The following is a 27,478-nucleotide window of genomic DNA, read 5'->3' on the forward strand; positions in this document are numbered from 1 at the left end:
TCATCTTAGAAATCCTTTTATCTATATTTTCTCTTAGAAAAAAAAAAAAATATACAGATCTGGCGTCGGGTGGAGTCCCCAGGTTCAGGGTCTTTCTTTGTGGGGAAGGTGAAGGGGCGCGGCCAGCTCCCCGGGGCCGAGCCGAGGGCTTTCCCTGAGATCAGCCCCAGGGCTCTGGGCGGCAGGAGCCACGCCAGGCCTGGGGCGCGGTTGGCACGAGGGGCAGGGCGGGGGCTGGGAGGTGTTTGGTCGGTCGGTCGGTCGGCCGGGAGGTGGACTGGCTCCCCGGACAGAGTGGAGAGGGCACGGGGGCGAGGACTGGGTCCCTGAGGGAGGGCGTGGGGCCTCAGGGTGGGCGAGCCGCGGGGACAGATGCCCGTGCGGGCCGGGCGGCGGCACAGCCTGGGCGTTACAGGCTGTTGTCTCTGAACCACGTGTGCACCGCGTCCTTGTTCTCCTTCACCCACTTGATGTTGGCCTTGGTCTTCTCCAGCGCCTGCTCCAGGGCCCGGGTGGCCGAGCCGAAGCCCGTGTCCATGTTGTCATTCTTGAACTGCTCCAGCTGCCAGGGAACGGGGAGAGAGAGCCTCAGCCCAGGCTGGTCTCTCAGCCCAGGCGGCTCTGAGCAGAGGGACCCCGGTCCCGGCCCTCCCCCCCACTCCCCCTCCATCCCCCTCCTCTGGCCAAGTCCTTATCTGGAGCAGAGCTAAGAAGTGACAGCCCCCAGGGTTCAATCAGGCTCTCAGATGATTGAGCCTGCAGCGTGTGATTCTCCACCACAGCATGGACTCTCGGTTTTTAATTGAATTGCAGTCTCAATCCAATCAAGGGGGGGTTTGGGGGGAGGGGGGACAGTGGCAAGTGAAACACATGCCATGGCAACCGAATGGCTGAATTTAAAAGGTGGCCATTTTCATAATATAAATGACCCAGTTGTGGTTTGTTTTGTTTGCTTTTTTTTTTTTTTTTTTTAAGATGTTACAGATTAAAAAATGCGTTAGGCTGAAGCCGGTTTGGCTCAATGGATAGAGCGTCGGCTTGGGGACTGAAGGGACCCGGGTTCTATTCCGGTCAAGGGCATGTACCTTGGTTGCGGGCACATCCCCAGTAGGGGGTGTGCAAGAGGCAGCTGATCGATGACTCTCTCTCATCTATGTTTCTAACTCTCTATCTCTCTCCCATCCTCTCTGTACAAAATCAATAAAATATATTAAAAAATAAATAAAAAATGCGTTAGTACTGGGCATTAGTAATGAAGGCAATTAGACAAGAAAGGAAGAAGCAGAATTGCCTCTACTTGGAGATGACATGATCTGCATACAGCAAATCCCTAGACATTTACACCACCAAAAAGTTATTTGAACGAATGGGTCCAGCAGGGTGGCAGGATACAAGAGCGATGTGTTAAACTCAGTTGTATTTCTACATAGCCAGCCGTGAAAAATCCGAAACCGAAATTAAAGAGAGCAGCTTCGTCTACAATGGCATCAAAAAGAATAAGACACTTGGAAATACGTTTGACAAGAAAAGTATGAAACATTTTGGAAAGCGATTAAGAAGACTTAAATAAAAGGAAAAGAGACCCCATAAATGTTAATGGATGGGGAGGTTGAATGTTATTAACATAGCAGCACTCCCTGAATGGATGGATCTACAGATCCTATGAAATCCCTATCAAAGCTCCAATGGCCCTTTGGTGCAGAAATTAGCATCGGATCCGAAAACTCATAAAGAAATTCAAGGGACCCAGAAGAGCCAAATAATCTTACAAAAAAAAGATCCAAGTTGTGTTATTCATATCCCTAATGTTAAAACTCACTACAAAGCTACAGTAATCAAGACAGAGTGGGCCCTGTCCGATCTGGCTCAGTGGATAGAGCCTTGGCCTGCAGATTGAAGGGTCCCGGGTTCGATTCCGGTCAAGGGGACATGCCTGGGTTGTGGGCTCGATCCCCATTGGGGGCGTGCGGGAAGCAGCCGATCAGTGATTCTCTCTCATCATTGATATTTCTCTCTCTCCTTTCCTCTATGAAATCAATTTTATATATATATATATATATATATATATATATATATATATATATATATATATGAAAAAGTGCCCAAACCAGTTTGGCTCAGTGGATAGAGCATCGGAGTGGAAAGGTCCCAAGTTCAATTCTGGTCAGAGGCATGTACCTTGGTTGCGGGCACATACCCACTAGGAGGTGTGCAAGAGGCAGCTGATCGATGTTTCTCTCACATTGATGTTTCTAACTCTCTATCCCTCTCTCTTCCTCTCTGTAAAAAATCAATAAAATATATATATTAAAAAAAAGAAAAAGCCGAAACCGGTGTGGCTCAGTGGATAGAGCATCGGCCTGCAGACTGAAAGGTCCCAGGTTCGATTCCAGTCAGGGGCATGTACATTGGTTGCAGGCACATCCCCGGTGTGGGGGTGTGCAAGAAGCAGCTGGTCAGTGTTTCTCTCTCATCAACGTTTCTGACTCTCTATCCCTCTCTCCTCCTCTCTGTAAAAAATCAATAAAATATATTTTTAAAAAATAAAGAAATAAAGAAAAAATCTGGACACCCAGTTTCCTCTCTCATTGAGGGAGGCCTGACCACAAGGAGCCCATCTCCCTTGGACCACACTGGGGGGGTGGGGGGGAGCTGACTGGCGGCCGCCCCCCCTTAGACCCGGATGTTCCCAGGGCCCAGGGCTGCTCACCTGCTGCAGCTCCTGCTCCGTGGAGAATCGTCGGGTCACGGCCAGGATGAGGTTGGAGAAGGAGAAGGAGCCGCCGCCGTAACTGCAGGCCAGGGAGAGAGATGAACCGTGAGGAGGGCGGGACTTAGCGCACGGTGACTGACAGGCGGTGCTGCCTCCGCACAGCCGCCCTGTGATTGGTCCGTCTTGCAGATGCGATGCAAGGGGACCTGAACACGGGTCATCCTGGGATGTCCACCTCTCCAGGCTTCGCTCCCACCAGCCAGGCTGTCTCTTCCCCCATCTGCTCTTTCGATGGCTGCCCCGGCGCCCTGGCAGGGCTCACCCCTCGCTCCCGGCCCTGCTGAGTTCCGCGCACAGAGACATCCTGCGCCCCGGGGCTGCCACGTTCTCAGGGCGACTCACTCGTTGAAGAGCTTCTTCCAGTTCTTCTGGACAAAGTCCCAGGCCAGCGACTTCCCGATGATGTTGCCGGCGATGCTGCTGATGGTGGAGGTGGCGTCCTGCTTCCGGATGAGGTCGGGGCTCAGGGTGTAGTTCAGGTACCTGTGAGGGTAGGGTCTGCGTTAGTGATCGCGAAGGAGGGCTGCGGTGAGATGATTCGACGGAAAGCCAGGCTGGCACCTGCCCTCCCCACACAGCTGTCCTCCATCCTTTTTAAAAAATATATATATATTTTATTGATTTTTTACAGAGAGGAAGAGAGAGGGATAGAGAGCTAGAAACATCAATGAGAGAGAAACATCCATCAGCTACCCCCTACCGGGGATGTGCCCGCAACCAACGTACATGCCCTTGACCGGAATCGAACCTGGGACCTTTCAGTCCGCAGACCGACGCTCTATCCACTGAGCCAAACCGGTCTCTGCCTTTTTTTTCTTTTTTTTTTCTTAATATATTTTATTGATTTTTTTTTACAGAGAGGAAGAGAGAGGGAGAGAGAGTTAGAAACATCGACGAGAGAGAAACATCGATCAGCTGCCTCTTGCACACCCCCTGCAAGGTCCCAGGTTCGATTCCGGTCAAGGGCATGTACTTTGGTTGTGGGCACATCCCCAGTAGGGGGTAGCTGATGGATGTTTCTCTCTCATTGATGTTTCTAACTATCCCTCTCTCTTCCTCTCTGTAAAAAATCAATAAAATATATTTAAAAAAAAAACAAAAAACAGGACACGAGCCCAGACTTGGGCTCGATTCTTGACTCTATCCCTCCTTAAAGCTTCTTGACCTTGGCCAAGTTTTCCGAGCCTCAGTGTCCCCATCTGTAAAATGGGAGCATCCTGCCATTTGGTGAGTGCGGAGGCCCTGTGAGGACGGTTCTTTCTCTTCCATCGGGATCCCGGGAAGGGAGTGGGGGGGGGGGGGGGGAAGGGAACTCGCCCACTGTGCCCGCGGGCCTCACCTGGTCAGGATCCCGACATCCTTGCTGCAGGCCAGGGCTGCGCGGAGCTTGTCAGCTTCGTTGACCAGGGTGGCTTTCCGGAACTGGTCCCAGGCGAAGTCCCACTGCTCCTGGCCGCCCTGGGCGATGGCGTTGCAGTAGACGGTGGACCGCAGGTTGGGGTGGATCCTGGCATGCGGGGTGGAGGATAGGGGGAGGGGGGAGGCGGTCAGCGGCGGAGCAGCAGCAGGGAAGGTGGGATGAGGTTAGGGCTATGGGCTTGCGGGGGCGAACGAAGCTCGGGGAGGAGCAGGGGGACACTCACGGATTGTCATCGGGCGTGAGCATCCATTTGGAGAAAAGGTCCGACACCAGTTTCTCGCATTCCGGGACCCCGCTGGAGCAGGCGGTGCTGATGGCGTTGACCTCGTTGTACCTGCCCCGGGGGGACACTTGGTCAGGCTGGCCAGGGCTCCCCAGCCCACACAGGGCGTCAGGCCGGGGCGCTAAGGCTGCAGCCCGCCGTGTCCTCCGGGTCCCCCCTTTGCTCTGTGCCCGGGGACCCCTTTGCTCTGTGCCAGCCCCAGCTTCCCCATCTAGGATCTCAGCGACCAGGTCGGTGAGGGGACCTGGGAGTTGCAGTTTGGTTTTGTGCAAAGAGTAAGGTGACCAGACGTCCCGATTTTTAACAATTTGTCCCGCGTCCTGCGGCGTTTTAAAAAAGTCCTGATTTGAAAAAAAAGCCGATACTGGTTTGGCTCAGTGGTAGAGCATCGGACTGCGGACTGAAAGATCCCAGGTTCGATTCCGGTTAAGGGCATGTACCTTGGTTGCAGGCACATCCCCAGTAAGAGGTGTGCAGGAAGCAGCTGATTGATGATTCTCTCTCATCGATGTTTCTAACTCTCTATCCCTCTCCCTTCCTCTCTGTAAAAAAATCAATAAAATACAATTTAAAAAATAAGTAAATAAATAATACTAAAACACTATTTGCCTCTTTAAAAAAATAAGATAAAAATGTGAACAGTAAAAATAAAAAGAAAAGAAAAATAATAAAAAAATAAAAAAGTCCTGATTTTTTTCCCCCAAAATGATTCTCAAAATTTTCTCCCCAAAAATCGGGACTTTTTAAAAATGCCGCGGGACGCGGGACAAATTGTTGGAAATCGGGACTGTCCCGCCCAAAGCGGGACGTCTGGCCACCTTAGCGAAGAGGCAGAGATGGCAGGGCCCCTGCGGGTGGGGCTGGCTCCCCGCCTGGCGCCCCCAGTGCAGCCGGGAGCGGAGAGGTCCGGGGGTGGGGTGGGGGCGCTGCCTGGCGTTACTCCGGACCCCCCTCCCCCCCCAGGTCAGGGTGGCTGGGCCCCGTGACCTCCAGACCCGGAAGAGTCACACTCACTGGTCCATCAGGTTCTCGGGGCGCTTCGTCCAGTTAGTGGTGATAATTTCAAAGTGTTGGAAGAGGGGCGTGACCTGCTTCTTCAGGTATTTCTGAGGAAGAGAGAGCATGAGCAGGTTCAAAGGTGAGACTCCAGCCTGGCCTGCCGGGAGCCCCAGGGGCCTTGTGCGGGCGGGTGCGGGCGGGTGTGGGTGGGCAGCCGTCGGAGGCAAAGCGACCCGAGGCTCGGAAACCCCCCCCCCCCGGGGCCCGACGGCACTCAGAGCCCCCATCCCTCCTGACCCGTATCTGATGATGGAGCTGAGGTGCTTCCCCGCAGACCTCAGCACCTCAACACTCTAACCATCACCATCCCTTTCTTTTCTGTTCTTTTTTAATATATTTTATTGATTTTAAAAAATATATATATTTTATTGATTTTTAAAAACATATATATATTTTATTGATTTTTCACAGAGAGGAAGAGAGAGGGATAGAGAGTCAGAAACATCGATGAGACAGAATCATCAATCAGTTGCCTCCTGCACACCCCCTACTGGGGATGTGCCCGCAACCAAGGTCCACGCCCTTGACCGGAATCGAACCCGGGACCCTTCAGTCCGCAGGCCGACGCTCTACCCCAGGGGTCTTCAAACTACGGCCCGCGGGCCACATGCGGCCCGCAGAGGAGTCTGATCCGGCCCGCCAGGTTTTTTGGGCAGTGAGCGCAGCCGAGGTGTTACAGTAGGAATTAGTAGTTCATATAGTCCCGCCCTCCAGCTCTCTGAGGGACCGTGATCTGGCCCCCACTTTAAAAAGTTTGAGGACCCGAAACCAGTTTGGCTCAGTGGTAGAGCGTCGGTCTGCGGACTGAAAGGTCCCAGGTTCGATTCCGGTCAGGGGCATGTACGTTGGTTGCAGGCACATCCCCAGTGGGGGGTGTGCAAGAGGCAGCTGGTCGATGTTTCTCATCGACGTTTGTAGCTCTCTATCTCTCTCCCTTCCTCTCTGTAAAAAATCAATAAAAAATATATTTAAAAAAAAAAAGAAAGAAAGAAAATATCTTATTGCCGAAACCGGTTTGGCTCAATGGATAGAGCGTCGGCTTGGGGACTGAAAGGTCCTGGGTTCGATTCCGGTCAAGGGCATGTACCTTGGTTGCGGGCATATCCCCAGTAGGGGGTGTGCAAGAGGCAGCTGATCGATGACTCTCTCTCATCCATGTTTCTAGCTCTCTCTCTCTCTCTCTCTCTCTCTCCCTTCCTCTCTGTACAAAATCAATAAAATATATTTTTAAAAAGTTTGAGGACCCATGCTCTACCCACTGAGCCACACCGGTTTCGGCAAAGGAGCCCCCTGTTTTAAAGCTGCTAACACCTGCATCTCCCGCCCCTTCTGCCCCGTGGGCTTGCTAGACAGCTAGACGTTTCCCGGAGGGGGGGGCTTCTCTGGGCTCCGGAGGGGCACCCGAGGCCACGCAGCCGGGAAGACAGGAGCCCCGCGCCCCAGCACAGACGCCTCTCCAGAAAGGGCTGCCATCCACATCCGCCCACTTCCCTGGAGGCCTGGGCCCTTGCCTGGCCCTCCCCAGCCTGCCCTCCTCCTGACGCCCAGCCTGAGCTCACAAAGGTGCCAGGCGGTGCCTCCACGGGCTTCCTGCTGGTGCGGTGCCAGGCGCCTGGCGAAGTGGTCCCGCGCCCCCCTGCCGACCTGCCCCCGCCCCCTCCCGTACCTGCATGGACTCGTAGACCTCGGTGCCCTCGAACATGAGCTTGAAGTAGCTCAGGCTGCTCAGGGCGGCCTGCCAGGGCAGGTATTCTTTCTCTTGGATCAGGAAGACGGTGTTGTCCAGCGCCAGAGTGACGGGGACCTGGCGGGCACTGGGGGGGGGGGGGGGTCAAACAGAGGGGGTCAACTGAGCACCCCCAGCTACTCCTCTCTGGGAACCCTGGACCCTGAGGTCCCAAAGCCCCAGCTGCACCAGCTCCAGGGTTCACTGGGGGGTGGGGAATGTGGGTGCTGGGTGATTCCACAAACAAGGCAAGCCAGGCCCTGGCCCCCCCGCCCCCCACTGCCAGCCACAATCCCTTGCTTATTATCCCCGTCGTAAAGCTGAGGCTCTAGCCAGTGTGACTCAGTGGATAGAGCGTCGGCCTGCAGACTGAAAGGTCCCAGGTTCAATTCCAGTCAAGGGCATGTGCCTTGGTTGCAGGCACATCCCCAGTAGGGGGTGTGCAAGAGGCAGCTGGTCGGTGATTCTCTCTCATCGATGTTTCTAACTCTCTATCCCTCTCCCTTCCTCTCTGTAAAAAATAATAAAATATATTAAAAACAAAAAAGTATCCTCGAGTGAGGATTAAGGAAAAAAAAAAGAAGAAGACAAGCCTGCTGCTCACAGTGTGAGGGGTGGGGGTGGGGGGAATCGAACCCGGGACCCTTCACACCTGCAGGTCAGACTCAGGGGTTGTCACTATGGAAACGCACTTGCTCGGGGCACAAGGCCTTCCGGCAGAGCCCGCCTGGGCCCGAGGAGGGAGGCGACACTCACCTGGCCAGGTCGAAGGAGTCATGGATGACTTGTGCCCTGTTGAGGGTCGGGATGACCTAGAAGGAGCAACAGAGGGGGTGACCTCTGGCCGTGACCTCGGGCTGGGCCGGGGGCAGGGGCCCAGGTGGGGTGGCAGAAGCCCACTGACCTTCAGGTCCCTCATCAGCTGGGCCTGAATCTTTTTCCAGTTCTCCATGTCGTAGTTCACCTGGTAATAGCCAGTCACGTTGACGTTCAGCAGGACCCACTCTTCGGAGGCGGTTTTGAACAGACCCTCCTGAACTGTGGGGGGACAGAGCGGAGCTGGGGCGGGGTGGCTCCGAAGACAGAGGCTGACCCTTGACCTCCGCCCTCCAGGCCTCAGCCAAGAGCAGCCTCGTACAGCTGGGTAGCAGCTGGCCACCAGCCTCTGGGGCAAAGCCGAGGGGAGGGGAGGGGCGGTGGCTGCCCGCCCTGCCAATCAATCTCTCTCTCTCTCTCTCTCTCTCTCTCTCTCTCTCTCTTTTTTTTTTTTTTAATATATTTTATTCATTTTTTACAGAGAGGAAGGGAGAGAGATAGAGAGCCACAATCGCCGATGAGAGAGAAATATCGACCAGCCGCCTCCTGCACACCCCCTACGGGGATGTGCCCGCAACCAACGTACATGCCCTTGACCGGAATCGAACCCGGGACCTTTCGGTCTGCAGGCCGACGCTCTATCCACTGAGCCACACCGGCTTCGGCTGCCCTGCCAATCTCTACTGCCCTGCCAATCTCTACCTCTGGCTGGCTGGTCACCTCAGACAGACCACATGCCACGCCTGAACCTCAGTGCCTGGGCCAGGGCCAGCTACCGAGGTACCCCCACCCTCACGCCTCCCGTCTGCTCAGACTCCCATCCAGGCAGCCCCCTGGCATTGCCCATCTCTTCAGTGGGGCTTAGCGGCCCCCCCCACCCCCCTTCTCCCTGCTCTCCCTTCTAGCATTTCTTTGGAGAGCCACATTTTTTAAACTTAAACTTCTTGCTGAAACCGGTGTGGCTTGGTGGCGGGCACATCCCCAGGAGGGGGCGTGCAGGAGGCAGCTGATGGATGTTTCTAACTTTCTATCCCTCTCCCTTCCTCTTTGTAAAAAAAAAAAAAAAATCAATAAAATATATTAAAAAATAAAAAGAAATAAATAAAAAGATCCAAAGAAGCCAAAACTGGTTTGGCTCAATGGATAGAGCATCGGCTTGGGGACTGAAGGGTCCCGGGTTCGATTCCGGCCAAGGGCACGTACCTTGGTTGCGGGCACATCCCCAGTAGGGGGTGTGCAAGAGGCAGCTGATGGATGACTCTCTCTCATCGATGTTTCTAACTCTCTATCTCTCTCCCTTCCTCTCTGTATAAAATCAATAAAATATATATATATATATATTTTTTTTTAAAAAAAGAACCAAAGAAGGCAGCTCCATTTGGGGCGTGAAATGAGGAAGGAAGCCCTGGCGGAGGAGGAGGTGGGGACGCCAGCACAGGGGCCGGGAGTTGGGGGGGGAGGAGAGTGTGGAGGGGGGAGCAGCGGGGGGGGGGGGGGGCGGGGCTTCTGTCCCCAGGGGCAGGCCTGCATTACTCATGCTGGATTCCTCTAGCCAGGTGTCAGTCTGCGGTTTGCCATTTCTCAGAGACGAGATGGGAACGATCCACTTGTAGCTGCAACAAGAGACGCCGCCGGGAAGAGGGGGCGGTGAGAGAGGGCAGGCCGTGGCCACCCCCGGCGCAAGCGCAGAGCCGCCGTGGCCACCCCCGGCGCAAGCGCAGAGCCGCCGTGGCCACCCCCGGCGCAAGCGCAGAGCCGCCGTGGCCACCCCCGGCGCAAGCGCAGAGCCGCCGTGGCCACCCCCGGCGCAAGCGCAGAGCCGCCGTGGCCACCCCCGGCGCAAGCGCAGAGCCGCCCTGCCCAGGCCCCGTCCTCTGGCACCACGTGCCCCCCTCCCCCCTCCCGGCCTGTGGACAGCCGCTGGGGCTGGGACCCCCGCAGGCGAGGCCCCTGGGGACCCCCCCTGAGGACACCGGCGCCCCATCTGCTCACCCGAATTTTGAGGGGCGGGTGACGGGGGTGTCGGGGTCCAGGAGGAAGTGCTTCTGAGAGACGTTCCCCGTCTTGGTGTCCACGGTGATGACGGGGAAGCCCATCTGCAGGATCCAGCGGTCCATGATGTCACTTACAGGCTTAGGCAGTTTGATGTCCACCTGCTCTTCCACGGCCTGGGAGGGACGCACAGGGGAGGGAGCAGTCAGAGCCAGGGGCGGGCGGGCGCCATGGACACCCCGATGGGGGCCTGGGGACGGGCGGAGGTGGTCTCTGCTGTACTCCTGGGTCTTTGTTCTCTCTGTGCGTATGTTTTGTTTTCTTTTATATATATATATATTTTATTAATTTATTTTTTTAATTGATTTTTTACAGAGAGGAAGAGAGAGGGGTAGAGAGTTAGAAACATCGATGAGAATCATCCATCAGCTGCCTCTTGCACGCCCCCTACTGGGGATGTGCCCGAAACCAAGGCACACGCCCCTGGCCGGAATCGAACCTGGGACCTTTGAGTCCGCAGGCCGGACGCTCTACCCACTGAGCCAAACCGCTTTCGGCTATTGTTTTCATAATGCCAACCGTGTCTGTGAATAACGGAGAAAATAAAAACGACAACAGGGCAAAGAAGGCGGGCAGAAGAGGGTACCGGAGGGTATAGGCTGAGAAATGGGGGGGGGGGGGGGGCTCCAGAGGCTGCAGAAAGAGGGAGCTCAGGAAAGAGGGGACCAGAGGGAGGGAGGGAGTTGGCGGACACCTGGCATGAGGAGGCCTCACCTTTGCAGGAGGCGTGGGTGGGAAACTGAGGCAGGGCTAGGAAGCCGGTGGGAGTGGAGGGGAGGGACGGAGCCGGTGAGGGAGGCGGGGGAGGGTGCGGGGCAGGTTCCTGACAGATGGAACCTGGGCTGGAGCTTGGCCATGAGGGCCCTGGGGCCCAGCTGTGACTGTGACCAAGCCCTAGTCCCCTCTCCCTGGTCAGACCGGCCTGAGAGCCAGGGCAGCCGGGGGCTGGAGGGGCCGTTTGGGGTGAGGAGGGCCCCGGGGGGGAAGGGGTGGGGCCGCTGGGAGGGAGGGGAAGAGGCGGGGATGAAGGAGGGCGGAAGGTGCTAGAAGGTCTGCCCCACAGACACCGGTTGCTGGGGTCTGAGCTGACAGGCATGCAAGGCGGGGCCGGATGGGAGGGTCCCCGGCTGTGCCCTGGGTGCAGGGTGCAAAGTCGTGCTGGGGAGGGGCCGGGAGGGCACAGGGCAGCCGGGACTGCTGAGCAGGTAGAGCGGCTGGCTCCAAAGTCCCCAGAGAGGAGGGCTCGGGGCGATCAGAGGGGCGGATCCCATGGAGGAGCTCACTACGGGGTGCGGCAGGCCGCCTGCGGGGTCTCACACCGCCCCTTCAAGGGGCCATGGCAGCGCCCATTTTCCCCATTGCCAACCAAAGCTCCAGATGACCTGCCCCCAGGGACATCTAGCATCTCAGGACCCCAATAGGTTGTCTGGGGGGGGGAGAGGAAAGGGAGGGGGCAGGCTGTCACCCACCTTCTGCAGGTTGTCCCACAGGTCCAAGTAGGTGGTACTGTTGTAGGAGAAGGCGTGGAGGTAGAGCTGTGGACAGAGGCCGGGTGAGGGCTGAGCTGGGGCCCCAGGGGCAGGGCTGGAGGAACGCCCCCGACCCCCACCACCCCCACCCCCACCCCCACCCGCCGAGGGCCGGCCCGGCGCACTCACCGACAGGCCCTTCTTGAACAGGTCCTCAGTCAGGAAGCTGGAGAGCATCCTGATCACCGAGGCTCCCTGGGGAGGGGAGGGGGAGGGGGGGTGCTCAGAAAGCTGTGCCCGGCCAGCAGGACCCGGTGACACACACACACACACACACACACACACACACACACACACACACCCCGTCCCCCCTCCGGCTGCCTGGGGCCCGCACCTTGCTGTAGGAGATGGAGTCGAACATCTCGCTGATCTGGGCCGGCGTGTTGACCTCCTCGGCCGGGGTGGACAGCGGGTGGGAGGAGGCCAGGGCGTCCACCACCATCACGCGGTACAGCTCGTTCTGCACTATGATGTCTTTCTGCAAATCCCCGGGCGCCGCCGTCAGGAGTCAGGGCACGGGCCTGGGAGGGGCGGCCTGGGCGCCCCCTGCGCCCCTCACCCCTGCCCCGGCCCCCTCACCCCTGCCCCGGCCCCCCTCACCCCTGCCCCCGGCCCCCCTCACCCCTGCCCCCGGCCCCCCTCACCCCTGCCCCCGGCCCCCCTCACCCCTGCCCCCTGCCCCCCTCGCCCCTGCCCCCGGCGCCCCTCACCCCTGCCCCCGGCCCCCCTCGCCCCTGCCCCCGGCGCCCCTCACCCCTGCCCCCGGCCCCCCTCGCCCCTGCTCCGGGCGCCCCCGGCCCCCCTCACCCCTGCCCTCTGCCCCCCTCACCCCTGCCCCCGGCCCCCCTCACCCCTGCCCCCGGCCCCCCTCGCCCCTGCCCCGGGCCCCCTCGCCCCTGCCCCCGGCCCCCCTCACCCCTGCCCCCGGCCCCCCTCGCCCCTGCCCCGGGCCCCCGCCCGGCGGCTCACCAGGTTCCAGCTGGGCTCGGCGTGGTCGGCGCCCAGGTACTCCACGTAGGAGGCGAAGCCCTCGTTCAGCCACAGGTCATTCCACCAGGCCACCGTCACCAGGTTGCCAAACCACTGAGGGGGCGGGCGGGGAGAGCGGGGGTCAGCCCTGCAGCTGCTACGGCCTTATGGGACCGCCCCCCCCCCCCAGCCCCCTGAGCAGCCCCAATGCCAGGCCTGGGCTGGCGCCTTCTTTAAAAAAAAAAAAAAAAAAAAAAATATATATATATATATATATATATATATATATATATATATATATATATATATATATTTATTGCCGAAACCGGTTTGGCTCAATGGATAGAGCGTCGGCTTGGGAACTGAAGGGTCCCGGGTTCGATTCCGGTCAAGGGCATGTGCCTTGGTTGCGGGCACATCCCCAGTAGGGGGTGTGCAAGAGGCAGCTGATCGATGACTCTCTCTCATCGATGTTTCTAACTATCTCTCTCCCTTCCTCTCTGTACAAAATCAATAAAAATATATTAAAAAAAACTTCCATATTAAAAAATATATATTTTTTTATTGATTTTGTACAGAGAGAAAGGGAGAGGGATAGAGAGCTAGAAACATCGATGAGAGAGAAACACCGACCAGCTGCCTCTTGCACACCCCCTATCGGGGATGTGCCCACAACCAACTTACATGCCCCTGACCGGAATCGAACCTGGGACCCTTCAGTCCGCAGACCGATGCTCTATCCACTGAGCCACACCGGTTTCGGCTGGGCTGGCGCCTTCTGACATCAGCGTGACTCCCGCCTGCTAACCCTCCTCCCCTCCCTCCCGGCTACCGAGTGGGGGAGACCCGTGCCCTTGCCTCCCGGAGCCCCCACCCCGTCTCCGTTCCCTGCACCCCGCCATGCCGCGCCCGCTACCTGATGGGCCAGCTCGTGTGCGATCACGGTGACCACCCGCTCCTTGTTGCTGCTGGAGGAGGACTTGGGGTCGAAGAGCAGCGAGTTCTCGCGGTAGGTCACCAGCCCCCAGTTCTCCATGGCGCCCGCGTTGAAGTCGGGGAGGCCGATCTGGTCTGCGGGGCGGAGGGGGGGGGGGCCGGAGGTTGGCGGGACGGCCGCTGGACATGGGGCCCTGTGCCCGCCCCCCGTGAGAGAGCCCTCGCTCACCGGATTTCTCCAAGGGGTAGGGTGTGTTGTAATGCTGGGCGAAGAAGTTGAGGATGCTGCCCGTCACGTTCAGGGCGTACTGGCCGTGGCCGGCCGCCGTGGCGCTGGGGCGCGCCCAGATCCGGATCTGCAGGGAGGACGGAGGGAGGTCAGGGCCCGCCTGCACCCCGGAGCGGGTGGGCCGAGGACCAGGGCTAAACAGGATGAGGTTAAACAGGAGGCCTGGTCCGCAGGGGAGCGGGCTGGGGGTCCCTGAAGACCTAGGAGAGTTCTTTTTTTTTTTTTTAATAAATTTTATTGATTTTCTTTCACAGAGAGGAAGGGAGAGAGATAGAGAGCTAGAAACGTCGATGAGAGAGAAACATCGACCAGCTGCCTCCTGCACACCCCCTACCGGGGATGTGCCTGCAACCAACGTACATGCCCTTGACCGGAATCGAACCCGGGACCTTTCAGTCCTCAGGCCGATGCTCTGTCCACTGAGCCACACCGGTTTCGGCTAGGAGGGTTCTTTGGGGGGGGGATGACAATGGCCTTGACCCACCACGCCTGCCTGGCACCCGTGGGAGCGGCACCCACCTTCATGAGGAAGCAGCTCCCACTTTGCAGACACAGAGACGGAGGGTCAGAGAACTGCCCCAGAGCTGGGGTTCAAACCCTGGCCTGACAACTCGGGGGCTGGGGTACACAGGAGGGTCCCTCAGGCAAGGCCGATGGGGGGAGGGGAGGGGAGGGGAGGCGAGGGGAGGGGGGCTCAGCTTCCTACCAGGACTTTCTGCCCGGTCGACATGTTCTCTGTCCTGTTCACATCCGTGAACTCGCTCACGATGTAGGCCAGCAGGTACGTGGACATGACGGGCGTGGTGTGGAACTCAGTGACGCTCCACTCGGGGTTTCCCTCCAGCGGGACGCTGGGGCCTGGGCGGGGGGAGCATGCGGGCAGGTGCGCACGCACCCGGCCTCCGGCCCTGCACCCCCGCCCCCCGCCCCGCCCCGCCCCGGGGCGCCAGCTGTGAGGGAAGCTGCGGGGCCCCGGGACCCACCGGCTCACCTTTGGGCAGCATGTTGGACAGCGCCGTGAGGTTGTGGGGGTGGATGAGGGTGATGTTGAACCTGGCCTTCATGGCGGGCTCGTCGAAGCACGGGAAGGACTTGCGTGCGTCGGCCGACTGCATCTGGGTCGTGGCCAGCACCCTGCCCAGACGGGGGGGTGGGGGTCAGCTGGGGATGTGTGCACCCATCGGGGTGGGATGGGGGGGGTGCTTTAGGTGCAGGGAAAGGGGTGCCCCGAAAGCTGGTCTGCCTAATCCCTACCCCCCCCCCACCTCCCCGCCTCCCCTCGCCCCTGCAGGCGCCTTGGATGGGCCTGCAGCTCCTTCAGGACTCCCGGGTCAAAGTCCCCGCAGGCTCCATCTCTGTCAGCTGGGAGCCCGCCTCTCTCTCCTCTGCTCTCAGTTTTCCTGTCTAAACCGGGGGGGGGGGGGGGGGACATGCCGAAACTGGTGTGGCTCAGTGGGTAGAGCGCCGGCCTGCGGACTGAAGGGTCCCAGGTTCCATTCCGGTCAAGGGGCATGGACCTTGGTTGCGGGCACACCCCCGGTGGTGGTGGTGGTGGTGGGGGGTGGGGTGTGCAGGAGGCAGCTGGTGGATGTTTCTCTCTCATCGATGTTTCTAGCTCTCTATCCCTCTCTCTTCCTCTCTGTAAAATACCAATAAAATATATTTTAAATAATAAAATAAATAAGAGGGGAACTGACTCCCTGGGTGGGGTGGTGGGGTGGGGAGGAGGGGCAGGGGGGATTCAGGGAAAGGGTTTGTGGCAGCCGCCCCCCCCCCCCCCCGGGAGCTCCAGGGGAAGGCAGGGCCCCCGGGGGGGGGGGGCGAGAGCTCCCGCAGGTTCAAAGGCCTCGAACCCACGCCCTCCCAGCCCCCCCCCCCCCCGCCGCCTTACTTTTTCTGGGTGCCGTCCATGTACTCGCTGCGGTAGAAGCCGGCCAGGTCGTCGGCCAGCTCGCCCTGGAACGTGCTGTTCATCTCGTACATGGCGCCCTCCTGCAGCGGGCCCTTCAGGTGCACCACCAGGTACTCGGTGGCCTCCACCAGCTCCGTGCGGTCGATCTGGGGGGCCGGGGGGGCGCCCCCCAGGGCCCGCAGCGTCACCCGGTGGCCCTGGGTGTCGGTGTAGTTGAGCTTCTTGCTGTGGATGATGATCACGTCGGTGGCGTTCTGGCACGTGAAGTGGACGGAGCTGGAGCCGTTGAAGACGTACAGGCCGTGCTCGTTGGGGGCCAGGAAGGGCCTGAGGGTCACCTGGTAGGAATCGGGGACCAGCGACCTTGGGAGGCGGTACCGGTTCCACGGCTTGCTGGGGTCCAAGGTGGTGGCGGGCCCGCCGGTGGTGGTGGTGGTGGTGGTGGCAGCGGGTCCGCTGGTGGTGGCGGGACTGCTGCTGCTGCTGCTGGTGGTGGTGGTGGTGGTGGTGGGGGCCTGGGCAGAGTTCTCGGCGTTCTTGTTCTTCTCCTGGGAGTACACCACGGACAGGGCGATGATGGTGCTGATGGCCGCAACGCCCAGCACGATGCCCAGGACGCCTACGCCCTTGGAGATGTAGAAGCCCTTGGCCATGGCGACGGTGGGCGTTTGGGAGGCTCAGGGCAGGCAGGGAGCAGGGCCAGGCTTATATCCCCGAGCAGGGCTCCTCCTCCCCACGGCAAGCAAACTGGGCAAAAAATTAACCAGGGCTCAGACAGGCAAAGGTCACCTGCCCCGGGCAGGGGCGAGCTGTGCCCAGGAGTCTCCGCAGAGAAGAGAGAGACCCGGGAACCGTGCACCTGCTGGGAGCAAACAGGATCCAGTTACAGGCTGCTGGCTCCCCCGGCTCTCCTCACTCCCCGCCCTCCTGAAGGGGTGCGGGGCGCAGTGCTCTCTGTGTGCGAGCTGAGACGGTGGGGACAGGAGAAGGGGGACCGGGGTGAGAGGGAGGGAAAGACTTTCCCGAAACAAGAGATGGGGGATGGCCGAAACCGGGTTGGCTCAGCGGATAGAGCGTCGGTCTGCAGACTGAAAGGTCCCGGGTTCCATTCCGGTCAAGGGCATGTGCATTGGCTGCGGGCACATCCCCGGTAGGGGGGTGTGCAGGAGGCAGCTGGTCGATGTCTCTCTCTCATCGATGTTTCTGGCTCTCTATCCCTCTCCCTTCCTCTCTGTAAAAAAAAAAAAAAAAAAAAATCAATAAAATATATTTTAAAAAAAGAGGTGGGGATGCAGAAAAGGGGAGAGTGGGTTTCTGAGTCAGGCATAAGCTGGGTCTCCCCTGGGGCCGGGGCTGGAGGGGTGAACAGCCCCCCTGCATTCCTCTAGAGCAGGCAGGCTCCCAGGTGTCTATCCCCTCCCTCCCCCCCCCCCCCTTCTCCTTTGTCCTCAATGATCAGCTCACTGAGTAGAATGAGATAAGATATTTAGATCTTTTTTTCCTTTTTTTTCCTCGGGTTAATCCTCACCCGAGGAGACTGTTCCATTGATTTTTAGGAAGAGTGGAAGAGAGAGGGAGAGACAGAGGGTTGTTGAGAAACACATGGGGCCCCTGGGGCTGGAGAGAAGCCTGCAACCCAGGTGTGTGCCCTTGACTGGAATCGAACCCGGGACCTTGTGGTCCTCAGGCGGACACTCTAGCCACTGAGCCACACCGGCTAGGGCTGTCTTGCCTTTTTAAGACAGGAGGCTGCCGAAACCGGTTTGGCTCAGTGGATAGAGCGTCGGCTTGCAGACTGAAGGGTCCCGGGTTTAGATTCCGGTCAAGGGCGTGTACCTTGGTTGCGGGCACATCCCTAGTGCGGGGTGTGCAAGAGGCAGCTGATCGATGTTTCTCTCTCTCTATCTCTTCCTCTCTGTAAAAAAAAAAAAATCAAAAAAAAAAATCAATAATAATAATAAAAAAAATAGCAGGCTTAATCTCTTGACCAGCCATGACCTTTTTCCTCATGGCAGTCTTTCCCTCTCTTGTTCACAGAACAGATTTAATGAGAAAAGATATTAAACACCACAGGGTGGAACCTAAAAGTCACCCCTCCTTTTTTATTTTTTTTATTTTTTAATATATTTTATGATTTTTTACTGAAAGGAAGAGAGAGGGATAGAGAATTAGAAACATTGTTCAGCTGCCTCTTGCACATCCCCTACTGGGGATGTGCCCGCAACCGAGGTCCATGCCCTTGACCGGAATTGAACCTGGGACCCTTCAGTCTGCAGGCTCACGCGCTATCCACTGAGCAACACCGGCTAGGGCACCCTCTCCTTTCTTACCCAGGGCTCGGCCACAGCCTCTTTTCCTGTCCTTGGCAGAAGTGAGAAGAGCACTCATCATTCTCAATAAAAAGGCAAAACCGCCCCAGCCGGTTCGGCTCCGAGGAAATGGATGCCCATTCTTACCCTTTCCGTCCACTCGTCTAGTTAGTTCCTTAGTTCCTCAAGCCTTGACACCGCCTGCCCCTCACCCCCACATCCGGGACCCCCCTCCTCCCTCGCCCCCACCTCACCACTCCTGGGTCAAAGCCACTCTCATTGTTTATGCGGTCACTGCTGTGCCCTCACCGACTCCCCACATCCCGCTTCCACTCAGCTCCCCCTCAAACCTCTTGACCAAACTGGATCATTATTTTCTACTCAAATGGGGCAGAATAAAATGTTCCCCAAGCCGAAACCCGTTTCGCTCAGCGGTAGAGCGTCGGCCTGCGGACTGAAAGGTCCCAAGTTCGATTCTGGTCAAGGGCATGCACGTTGGTTGCGGGCATATCCCCAGTTGGGAGTGTGCAGGAGGCAGCTGATCGATGATTCTCTCTCGGGACCTTTCAGTCGGCAGTTTCGGCTCGGTGAGTTTTTTATTTGATCTGTGTGGTTGATGACTTAAGCACTGCCGACTGGAGGCCCCAAGAGAGCGGGCAGGGAGGGGGCGCAGCTTTGGCTGCTTCTGCTTACCAACACTTGGCACATCCCTGGCACATGAGTAGAGGCTCAACCCGTACTTGTTCAGTGAATGCGCACATGGCGAATGAATAAAGGAAGGGGTCTCTCTAGCTCATCTCCACTCCTGTCCTTGTCCCTGCCTCCATGCTTGCCTCCCCTTTCCACTTCCACTCCCAGCAGGCAGGCAGGACTCCCGTTTGTCTGTTTTTCAGCTTGCCAGCTCCTGGAGGACCTCACTCACCTGCCTCATCCTTTCCCCCCACTCCCACCCCCCGAGTCTGCACGAAGGCCTGGTCAGTGACTGCATGTGTGAACAGATGCGGAGACGAGTTCATTCCCCCATAACTGCAAGAGTGAATGGCTTGCTGAAAGCCACCAGTGTGGCTCAGTGGATAGAGCGTCGGCCTGCAGACTGAAGGGTCCCAGGTTCGATTCCGGTCAAGGGCATGTGCCTTGGTTGCGGGCACATCCCCGGTGGGGGGTGTGCAGGAGGCAGCTGGTCGATGTTTCTCTCTCATGGATGTTTCTAGTTCTCTATCCCTCTCCCTTCCTCTCTGTAAAAAAAAAAAAAAAATCAATAAAAATATATACATTAAAAAAACCCACACAAAACGAGTGAATGGCTGCCACCGTGTCTGGCCAGCAGAGGCCAGGGTCTGAGGGCCGGGTCTGCGGAGGAATCCGGGGTGCCCATCCCTCCGAGGGACGGTGGGTGCTCCGAGCCCCTGGCCTGGGCGGGGTGGAGTTCCCCCCGCTGTAACTGGCAGCCGCCCCGTCGGGCCTGGCTTGCCTTCCAAGAAACACGAGTGGGAAGCCAAGGGCCCGGGGCAGGGCTGCAGCTCGGGCCGGGTGACACAGGGAAGGTGGGTGACGCCCCGGGGTGACGCAGCGTGTGCTCCCGGTTCCCGCCATCGGGGCAGCGTGTGCCAAGGAAGGCCGTGCGTGTGGTGGTACCCCCTGGAGGCTGGCCCCCGGGGGGGACCCGTGCCGCCCCCCTCACCGCGCCCCTGCCTCGGCCTGCAGCCCCCGCCCGCCCCCGGCGGGAAAGACCCAGGGAGCCGAATCCGGTTGGCCTGATCCCTTTTCCAAACAAAGAAAGAGGCCCGGCCTGGCCCACCGTGGGCTTTTCCTGTTTGCTTTGGACCGGGACCACGGGCCAGCTGGCTGGGTCTGCACTCCCTGGGAAAAAGGGCCTGCAAAATGGGGTGCGGCAGGCAGCCCACTGAGCTGTAATGGGGGGGTCCCTGCTCTGGGCACCAGGCCGGGCCAGCTGGGGGCGCCGGGAGGGACATATCCCACCGCCGGGATACCCCGAGGGGCCCCCCTCCTCCATGTCCGCATCCCACCAGACACACCTCGGCCGGGAATCCTTCTCTCCCGCTGCAGCCCGCTCTCCACCTCCACTCTGGCTGCAGCCTCAAGACCTTCTGTGATCTTGACCCTCCTCCGGCCTCTGCCTCCAGTGCGCACCCAGCCCTCTGGGCCTTTGCGCGGCTCGGTGCCTCTGCCCTTCCTGTTCCCGCTGCCAGGAGCGTCTCTTCTCTGCCTCCTGTCAAAGGAGCACTTACTCATCCTTCCAAACCTGGCTCGGATGTCACTGCCTTCTCCTGGAAGGCAAGGCAGGCCCTTTGTGCTCCGCTGGCCTGATTCACCCCCTTGTCGCAGCGCTTACGAAGAGGCCACCCACCGTCTGCGTGTTCACACTAGACCTGTGCACCGCGGGGGAAGGCCGGGTGACTGCAGGCCCCTCCACGCCTGGCGCAGGCCGGGAGGCCGGTGCGTGTGGGCTGAATGAGTGACAGCGGCCGCCATCGCTGCTTAGAGCGCCGGTGTGATCCGGCCCCCCAGGATCCTCTGGTCTCATCCCTCTCCCCCCGCCGCCCTCTCTCCCCCGCCCCACTGTCTTCTTCCGGTTTACCGAGCCCGCCAGGCTCTCACTCTGCCCGGTCCCCTCCAGGGCCCCACATAACCGCTCTCTGGGCTGGAGAGCTCCTGTCGTTCCTTCACATGCCCCCCTGGTCCCCGAGGCTCACTTCAGCGATGCTGCTCCAAGACTGAGCCCCATGAGGATAGTCTCCCCACCCCTAGTAAACAAGAACCCAGTACACGCCGGTGGGCAACACGTAAGTACACAGCGCCTAGTACACACCAATGACCATCACGTAAGTACACAGGTGCCTAGTATACACTGGTGGGCAACACGTAAGTACACAGCGCCTAGTACATGCCAGTGGGCATCACGTAAGTACACAGCACCTAATACACACGAGTGGGCATCACATTAGTACACACAGCCTAGTACAGGCCGGTGGGCATCACGTAGGTACACAGCACCTAGTACACACCAGTGGGCAGCATGTAAGTACACAGCACCTAATACATACCGATGAGCAACACGTAAGTACACAGCGCCTAGTACACACGAGTGGGCATCACATTAGTACACACAGCCCAGTACAGGCCGGTGGGCATCACGTAAGTACACAGCACCTAGTACACACCAGTGGGCAGCATGTAAGTACACAGCACCTAATACATACCGATGAGCAACACGTAAGTACACAGCGCCTAGTACATGCCGGTGGGCATCACATAAGTACACAAGCGCCTAGTACACACTGGAGGCCATCATGTAAGTATGCAAGCATGCCTAGTACATGCTGGAGGCCATCATGTAAGTACGCAAGCATGTCTAGTACACGCTGGTGGGCAGCACATAAGTACACAGCACCTAGTACACGCCGGTGGGCAGCACGTAAGTACACAGCACCTAGTACACGCCAGTGGGCAGCACGTAAGTACACAGCGCCTAGTACACGCCAGTGGGCAGCACGTAAGTACACAGCGCCTAGTACACACCGGTGGCCATCACATAAGTACACAAGCGCCTAGTACACAGTATTGGGCATCATGTAAGTACCCTGTTTCCCCGAAAATAAAACAGTGTCTTATATTAATTTTTTCTCCCAAAGTTGCACTAGGTCTTATTTTCAGGGGATGTCTTATTTTCGGGGAAACATGGTACACAGCACCTAGTACAAGCTGGTGGGCATCACATGTGTATACAGTGCCTCGTATACACCGATGACCATCATGTAAGTACACAGCGCCTAGTACACGCCGGTGGGCATCACGTAAGTACACAGTGCCTAGTACACGCCGGTGGGCATCACGTAAGTACACAGCTCCTAGTACACGCCGGTGGGCATCATGTAAGTACACAGCGCCTAGTACACGCCGGTGGGCATCACGTAAGTACACAGCTCCTAGTGCACGCCGGTGGGCATCACGTAAGTACACAGTGCCTAGTACACGCCGGTGGGCATCACGTTAGTATACAGCGCCTAGTACACACGGGTGGGCATCACGTAAGTACACAGCGCCTAGTACACACCGGTGGGCATCACGTAAGTACACAGTGCCTAGTACACGCCGGTGGGCATCACGTAAGTACACAGCTCCTAGTACACGCCGGTGGGCATCACGTAAGTACACAGCTCCTAGTACACGCCGGTGGGCATCACGTAAGTACACAGCGCCTAGTACACACGGGTGGGCATCACATACTTAGGAAGCAGACGCATCCATAAGAAGAGAGACGGTGGTTAAGGATGGAATTCAGCGTCATTCAGCCCCTTGGTCCTGGTGACAGGTGCTCCCTCCATCCCCCCTCCCCCTGGGGTCCCAGATTGTGCACACAAACTACCTTCCTGAGCTCTGCCAGGTCTCTGAGCTTCCTGTACGTGACTCAACATTTCCCACTGTCATCAGTTCGGGGCTTCCTCTCCTTCCGAACGAGAACGGCCACGAAGCCATGGCTACGCGTGTTAACGTTGCATTCTTTCCGTTACACGTCTCAGCTCGTGACTCCTGACTTAAGCCCCGTTCATCGCGTGGCCACACCCACTCAGGGAGCCGCGGCTCCATCCTGGGTGGTGCTGGGGCGGGCGGGGGAACCGGAGGGGGGGGGCGGGGGGGGGGCCCGGCGGCAGCTGCGTTGTCTTTGGCGGGGCGCCCTCCGCAGGGGAACGAGATGTGCGTTCCTCTTACAGCTCATCTCCCGACTCGGGAGAAACAGTCCCTCCGAAGCGGCTTTCCCACGGGCCCAGACACTCCTGCCCTGCCTCGGTCTGGGTCCAGGAAGCCAAAGTTGCTCCAAATTTAAAAGATACACATTAAAAGCCAGAAACCGGTGTGGCCCAGGGGATAGAGCATCCGCCTGCGGACGGAAGGGGTCCCGGGCTCGATTCCGGTCAAGGGCATGGACCTTGGTTGCGGGCACATCCCCAGTGTGTGTGTGTGGGGGGGTGTCCAAGAGGCAGCGGATCGATGCTTCTCTCTCACTGATGTTTCTAACTCTCTATCCCTCTCTCTTCCTCTCTGTAAAAAAAAATCAATAAAATGTATTTATAAACACACACACACACACACACACACACGCGTTAAGGTTGACAAGGCTGAGTCACACGGGTAGAAGGCATTCTCCTGAACGGCAGAAGGCAGCTTGTCTCGGAGATGGGGTGGGGGTTGCCTTCTCAGAATGCCAGGAGTCTGGAGGGGCCGCGGTGGGAGGACCAGCAATCAGCAAACTACACTGAGCTCTGGCTCCTTCACTGGCCACTCCGCCCCCCGCCCTCCTCCCCACCATCCTGTCCGCTGCAGGGGCTAGGGGAGCTGGCAGCAAGGGGACACCCTGAAGCCCACCTCCCAGGGAGTGGGGGGCAGAGCTAGGCTGGGTGGACCCCAGCTCAGAGCCCACGCTGGCCCCCCCTGCCTCTGACCTTCTCCGGGCTTCTGCGGCCTCCAGCCCAGCTGCGTGAGCCTGGGCCCCGGGCCAGCCCCCGGCGTGCTTCCTCTGGGAGCCTCGGACACTGTCGTCCTGTGAGAACCTCAGGAGGCCCCCTGCCGGGAGGTCAGCCCGGTCTCAGCCTCTAAAACCCAACGCGGGGCCAAAGCCGGTGTGGCTCAGTGGATAGAGCGTCGGCCTGCAGACTGAAGGGTCCCGGGTTCGATTCCGGGTCAAGGGCATGGACCTTGGTTGCAGGCACATCCCCAGTGGGGGGTGTGTGCAGGAGGCAGCTAATCAATGTCTCTCTCTCTCATCGATGTTTCTAACTGTCTATCCCTCTCCCTTCCTCTTTATATGAAAAATCAATAAATATTTATAAATAAATAAATAATAAATAAATAAACAAAACCCAATGCAGGGCCCTCAGGAGGGAAGGCACAGAGGGGACGGGGGGAAGGGCTGGGGGCTGGGGGAGGGAATGGGGGCGACGTGCACCAGCCACGGAGGAGCCGTTCTAGGCTGCAGACCCTGCCTGGCAGCTCCCCTCTGTTTAACTGAGCACCTACTACACAGAGGCCCGACTGAGACAAGCGCCACCACTCGGCGGCTGGAGAAACCAGGGCACCAAGAGGGTGAGAATCTTGCCCAAGGACCACAGCTGGTTAGAAGGCTTAACTACGCATGCTTCCTCAGCATCGTCCCATACCCCCTGCCCTCCCTATTTTAAAAAATATATATTTTATTGATTTTTTTTACAGAGAGGAAGGGAGAGGGATAGAGAGAAACACCGATGAGAGAGAAACATCAACCAGCTGCTTCCTGCACACCCCCCACTGGGGTTGTGCCCGCAACCAAGGTACATACATGCCCTTGACCGGAATCGAACCTGGGACCTTTCAGTCCGCAGGCGGACAATGCTCTATCCGGCGATCGAGTCCAACTCCCCTTTCACAGGCAAAGATCCAGGTCCTTAGACACTGGCCACAGTCAGACCCGGGGTGTGACCGAGACCAGTGCTCTGACCACCCGAGGGCCCCCCCCACCCCCACCCCCGCCTGGCGGGTGTGGCCCCTGGGGGCTGAGATGGTGGAGGAGGAGGGGACTCAGGTCACAAAACCCCGATCAGGGTCCCCACCTGCTGTCCTGCTAGGGAACTGGGGTGCAGGGTAAGGCCCCCCCACTGGCCCCGTGTGGAGGGCCCATTCCCCAAAGGTGGGGGTGGCGGGACCCTTGACGTCACCCCAGGGAGCGCCTCCCAATCCAGGAGCCTCCTTTTGCACCACCGGGAAGCCCCCATGCCGATGGGATGGCTGCAAGGGGGGAGGGGACAGGGCTGGGATGGGAGAGGGGCTGCTTGGGGACGGGAGTGTGCTTCCTTTCCTCTTGCCCCCGGGGCCAGGAGGGACAGACAGAGTTTAGACAGACAGAGGCCACATGTCTAAGGCCCCCGAAGAGGCCGCGGGCGGGGGCCATCTCCCCGGGATTCTCTTCCCTCTGCCTCCCAGGGAGACCCGGCCTCGGTGCCAGTCACCTTCCGTCCGGCCAGCCAGCCCAGCACCCGGCCTCCCAGCTTGTCTCCCCACCTCCCCTCCCCCAGAAGCGCCAGCAGCCCCCTCCCCGCCCTGGATGGGGGGGACTTCTCGGGGGGAGGGGGTCCCCTGACCCGGGAGGGCCGAGGAGGAGAAGAAGAAGGAGCAGCAGAATCTTGGCCAAAGGAATTCTTGGCCCTCGGGGGTGCCCGCCTCACTCAGAAGGGGCGTGGGCAGCGGACGCGGGGCTCCCTGCACGCCTTGGCCGTCGGGGGGCAGGGGGGGCCCCGCTTGCTGCTGCTGCTGAGGCTCCCGCCAGCCCCTGCCCGGCCACCCCCCCCCCCCCCACTTGCCTAGGCCACCGGAGGATGAGCGGACGGACGGACGGCCACCCGCACGGCCTCACCAGGGCCCGGCTCCTCCTTCCCAGGCTTTTTAAAGGGAAGTAACCTGAGCCCGCCGCTACCCCTCCCGGGTTAACCCCTTCGGGCCGCCGCCCAGCCCACGCACACGCCCGGACTCGCCTGCTTGCCTGCCTGCTGCTCCCCGACAGCCAGCCTCGCAAGGCCCCCGATGGCTCTCCGGTTCCCGGTCTTCTCTCCCGCTCAAACCCCCAACTCCCGTGGCCAAAGCCCAGGGCCCCGCCCCTCCACATCTGGACGGCATCTGCTCCCGGGGGTGGGTGGGGCCCGGAGCCCAGCCCTTCTTCCCTGCTGGGATGGGCGGGAAGCCCCTCTTGTCAGGAACAGAGACCGCACAGCCCACCCCCCACCCCCCCACACAGGTTGGGGTTCCAGATAACGGAATCTTGCCGGGATGTTAATTTAGCTTTTTTTTTTTAAAAAAAATATATTTTATTGATTTTTTACAGAGAGGAAGGGAGAGAGAGAGCTAGAAACGTCGATGAGAGAGAAACACCGACCAGCTGCCTCTTGCACACCCCCTCCTGGGGATATGCCCGCAACCAACATACATGCCCCTGACCGGAATCGAACCTGCGACCTTTCAGTCCGCAGACCGACGCTCTACCCACTGAGCCACACCGGTTTCGGCTAATTTAGCTTTTATAACATCCCCGCATCAGAAAGAAGGCAGCGAGCCGAAACCGGTGTGGCTCAGTGGATAGAGCGGGCGGCCTGCGGACTTGAAATACAGTGGCAACCGTACTTTGGTAAAAAACTGCTGTTGGAATTTTAACTTTGCTATCACCTGACTTCGACCTTCGATTACTTGCTTAAACAATAGGGTAGTTACAGAAGATGGACTCCCACTGACTCAGTAGCTTCAGGGGTAGAAACTATAGATAACTTTTAGTTCTGCTTTTGTATTTTGGGCAAGGTAGGGCCACATTCCAATGTCTAAAAGGACGTGACTGGGAACGAACCCTGCGGGCTGTCCCCAGTCTTTAGAATTTAGTCTTTAGGATTTTAGGAACAAAAGGAAAATTCTTGCGGTTTAAACCTTTAAAAGGAATTGCCTACCCCTGAAACGGGGCAGTCCAGTCGTTTGGAGACCACCTGCGTGTGGTGCTCTTGTGGCTGCCCTGGCCAGTTCAATAAATCCTTGCCTGCTTTTTTTAATTAATTAACCAGCCTCCGGTGGTCTTATTTTTGAACCCAGGGTTCGACCCCACAACAGACTAAAGAGTCCCAGGTTCGATTCCGGTCAAGGGCATGTACCTTGGTTGAAGGCACATCCCCTGTGTGGGGGGTGGTGCAGGAGGCAGCTGATGGATGTTTCTCTCTCATCGATGTTTCTAGCTCTCTATCCCTCTCCCTTCCTCTCTGTAAAAAAAATAATAAAATATATTTAAAAAGAAAGAAAGAAAGAAGGCAGGGAGAGCAGGAAGCTGGACCTACCAGGAAAGTGATTAAGTGACTGGAGCCAGGGGGCTTGTCTCTCATCCCATCTGCCTCCAGGGGCAGTGCGGGCAGGGGCAGGGCCTGCTCTACCCCGGGCATCTTGACACTGGGCAGTCCAGATGGTATCAGCGCTGGTTCCGGTGGCTGCTGTAACAAATGAACACAAGCTCAAAACCACACACACTTATCTTACCGTTCTGTAAGTTAAGGCCAACATGGGCTACACTCCAGGGTCTCAGCAAGGCTTTCTTTTGGCCGCCACGGAGTATACGTGTGTGTTTGCGTGTTTGTTGGTTGGTTTGTTTGCCTTTTCCTGCTTCTGGAGCCCACATTCCTTGCTTGTGGCCCCTACCATTTTTTTTCAAAGCCAGCAAGTGGCAAGTCCAGTCTTTCTGGCTATTTGGGGGACTAGCTATGGCTATGGGAGATATTAATCAGGCTATGTTATATCAAGAAATATTATTGGTGGCCAAAATCGGTTTGGCTCAGTGGATAGAGCGTCGGCTTGCGGACTGAAGGGTCCCGGGTTCGATTCCAGTCAAGG

At 58.3% G+C, this 27,478-nt stretch overlaps 1 protein-coding gene across 1 annotated transcript in view; it reads right to left on the reverse strand.

Moving 5' to 3' along the window:
• The window catches only part of ANPEP (alanyl aminopeptidase, membrane), a 38,910-nt gene continuing 11,432 nt past the window's right edge, over positions 1 to 27,478 (reverse strand). The window contains exons 3-23 of the mRNA XM_084869060.1: positions 26,932 to 27,078; positions 15,744 to 16,626; positions 14,844 to 14,986; positions 14,559 to 14,710; positions 13,793 to 13,919; positions 13,544 to 13,698; positions 12,628 to 12,741; positions 11,993 to 12,136; positions 11,788 to 11,853; positions 11,599 to 11,664; positions 10,070 to 10,245; positions 9,611 to 9,690; positions 8,166 to 8,299; positions 8,018 to 8,073; positions 7,202 to 7,349; positions 5,491 to 5,582; positions 4,417 to 4,527; positions 4,113 to 4,280; positions 3,116 to 3,256; positions 2,711 to 2,792; positions 1 to 562 (exon numbers count right to left, since the gene is read on the reverse strand). Coding sequence (XP_084725186.1) covers positions 410 to 562; positions 2,711 to 2,792; positions 3,116 to 3,256; positions 4,113 to 4,280; positions 4,417 to 4,527; positions 5,491 to 5,582; positions 7,202 to 7,349; positions 8,018 to 8,073; positions 8,166 to 8,299; positions 9,611 to 9,690; positions 10,070 to 10,245; positions 11,599 to 11,664; positions 11,788 to 11,853; positions 11,993 to 12,136; positions 12,628 to 12,741; positions 13,544 to 13,698; positions 13,793 to 13,919; positions 14,559 to 14,710; positions 14,844 to 14,986; positions 15,744 to 16,417 — 2,982 coding nt within the window. The 5' untranslated portion in view covers positions 16,418 to 16,626; positions 26,932 to 27,078 and the 3' untranslated portion in view covers positions 1 to 409. The remainder of the gene's footprint in view (positions 563 to 2,710; positions 2,793 to 3,115; positions 3,257 to 4,112; positions 4,281 to 4,416; positions 4,528 to 5,490; positions 5,583 to 7,201; positions 7,350 to 8,017; positions 8,074 to 8,165; positions 8,300 to 9,610; positions 9,691 to 10,069; positions 10,246 to 11,598; positions 11,665 to 11,787; positions 11,854 to 11,992; positions 12,137 to 12,627; positions 12,742 to 13,543; positions 13,699 to 13,792; positions 13,920 to 14,558; positions 14,711 to 14,843; positions 14,987 to 15,743; positions 16,627 to 26,931; positions 27,079 to 27,478) is intronic.

The sequence above is a fragment of the Pipistrellus hanaki genome (genome assembly GCF_964339955.1).
Source record: "Pipistrellus hanaki genome assembly, chromosome: 21".
Lineage (NCBI taxonomy): Eukaryota > Metazoa > Chordata > Mammalia > Chiroptera > Vespertilionidae > Pipistrellus > Pipistrellus hanaki.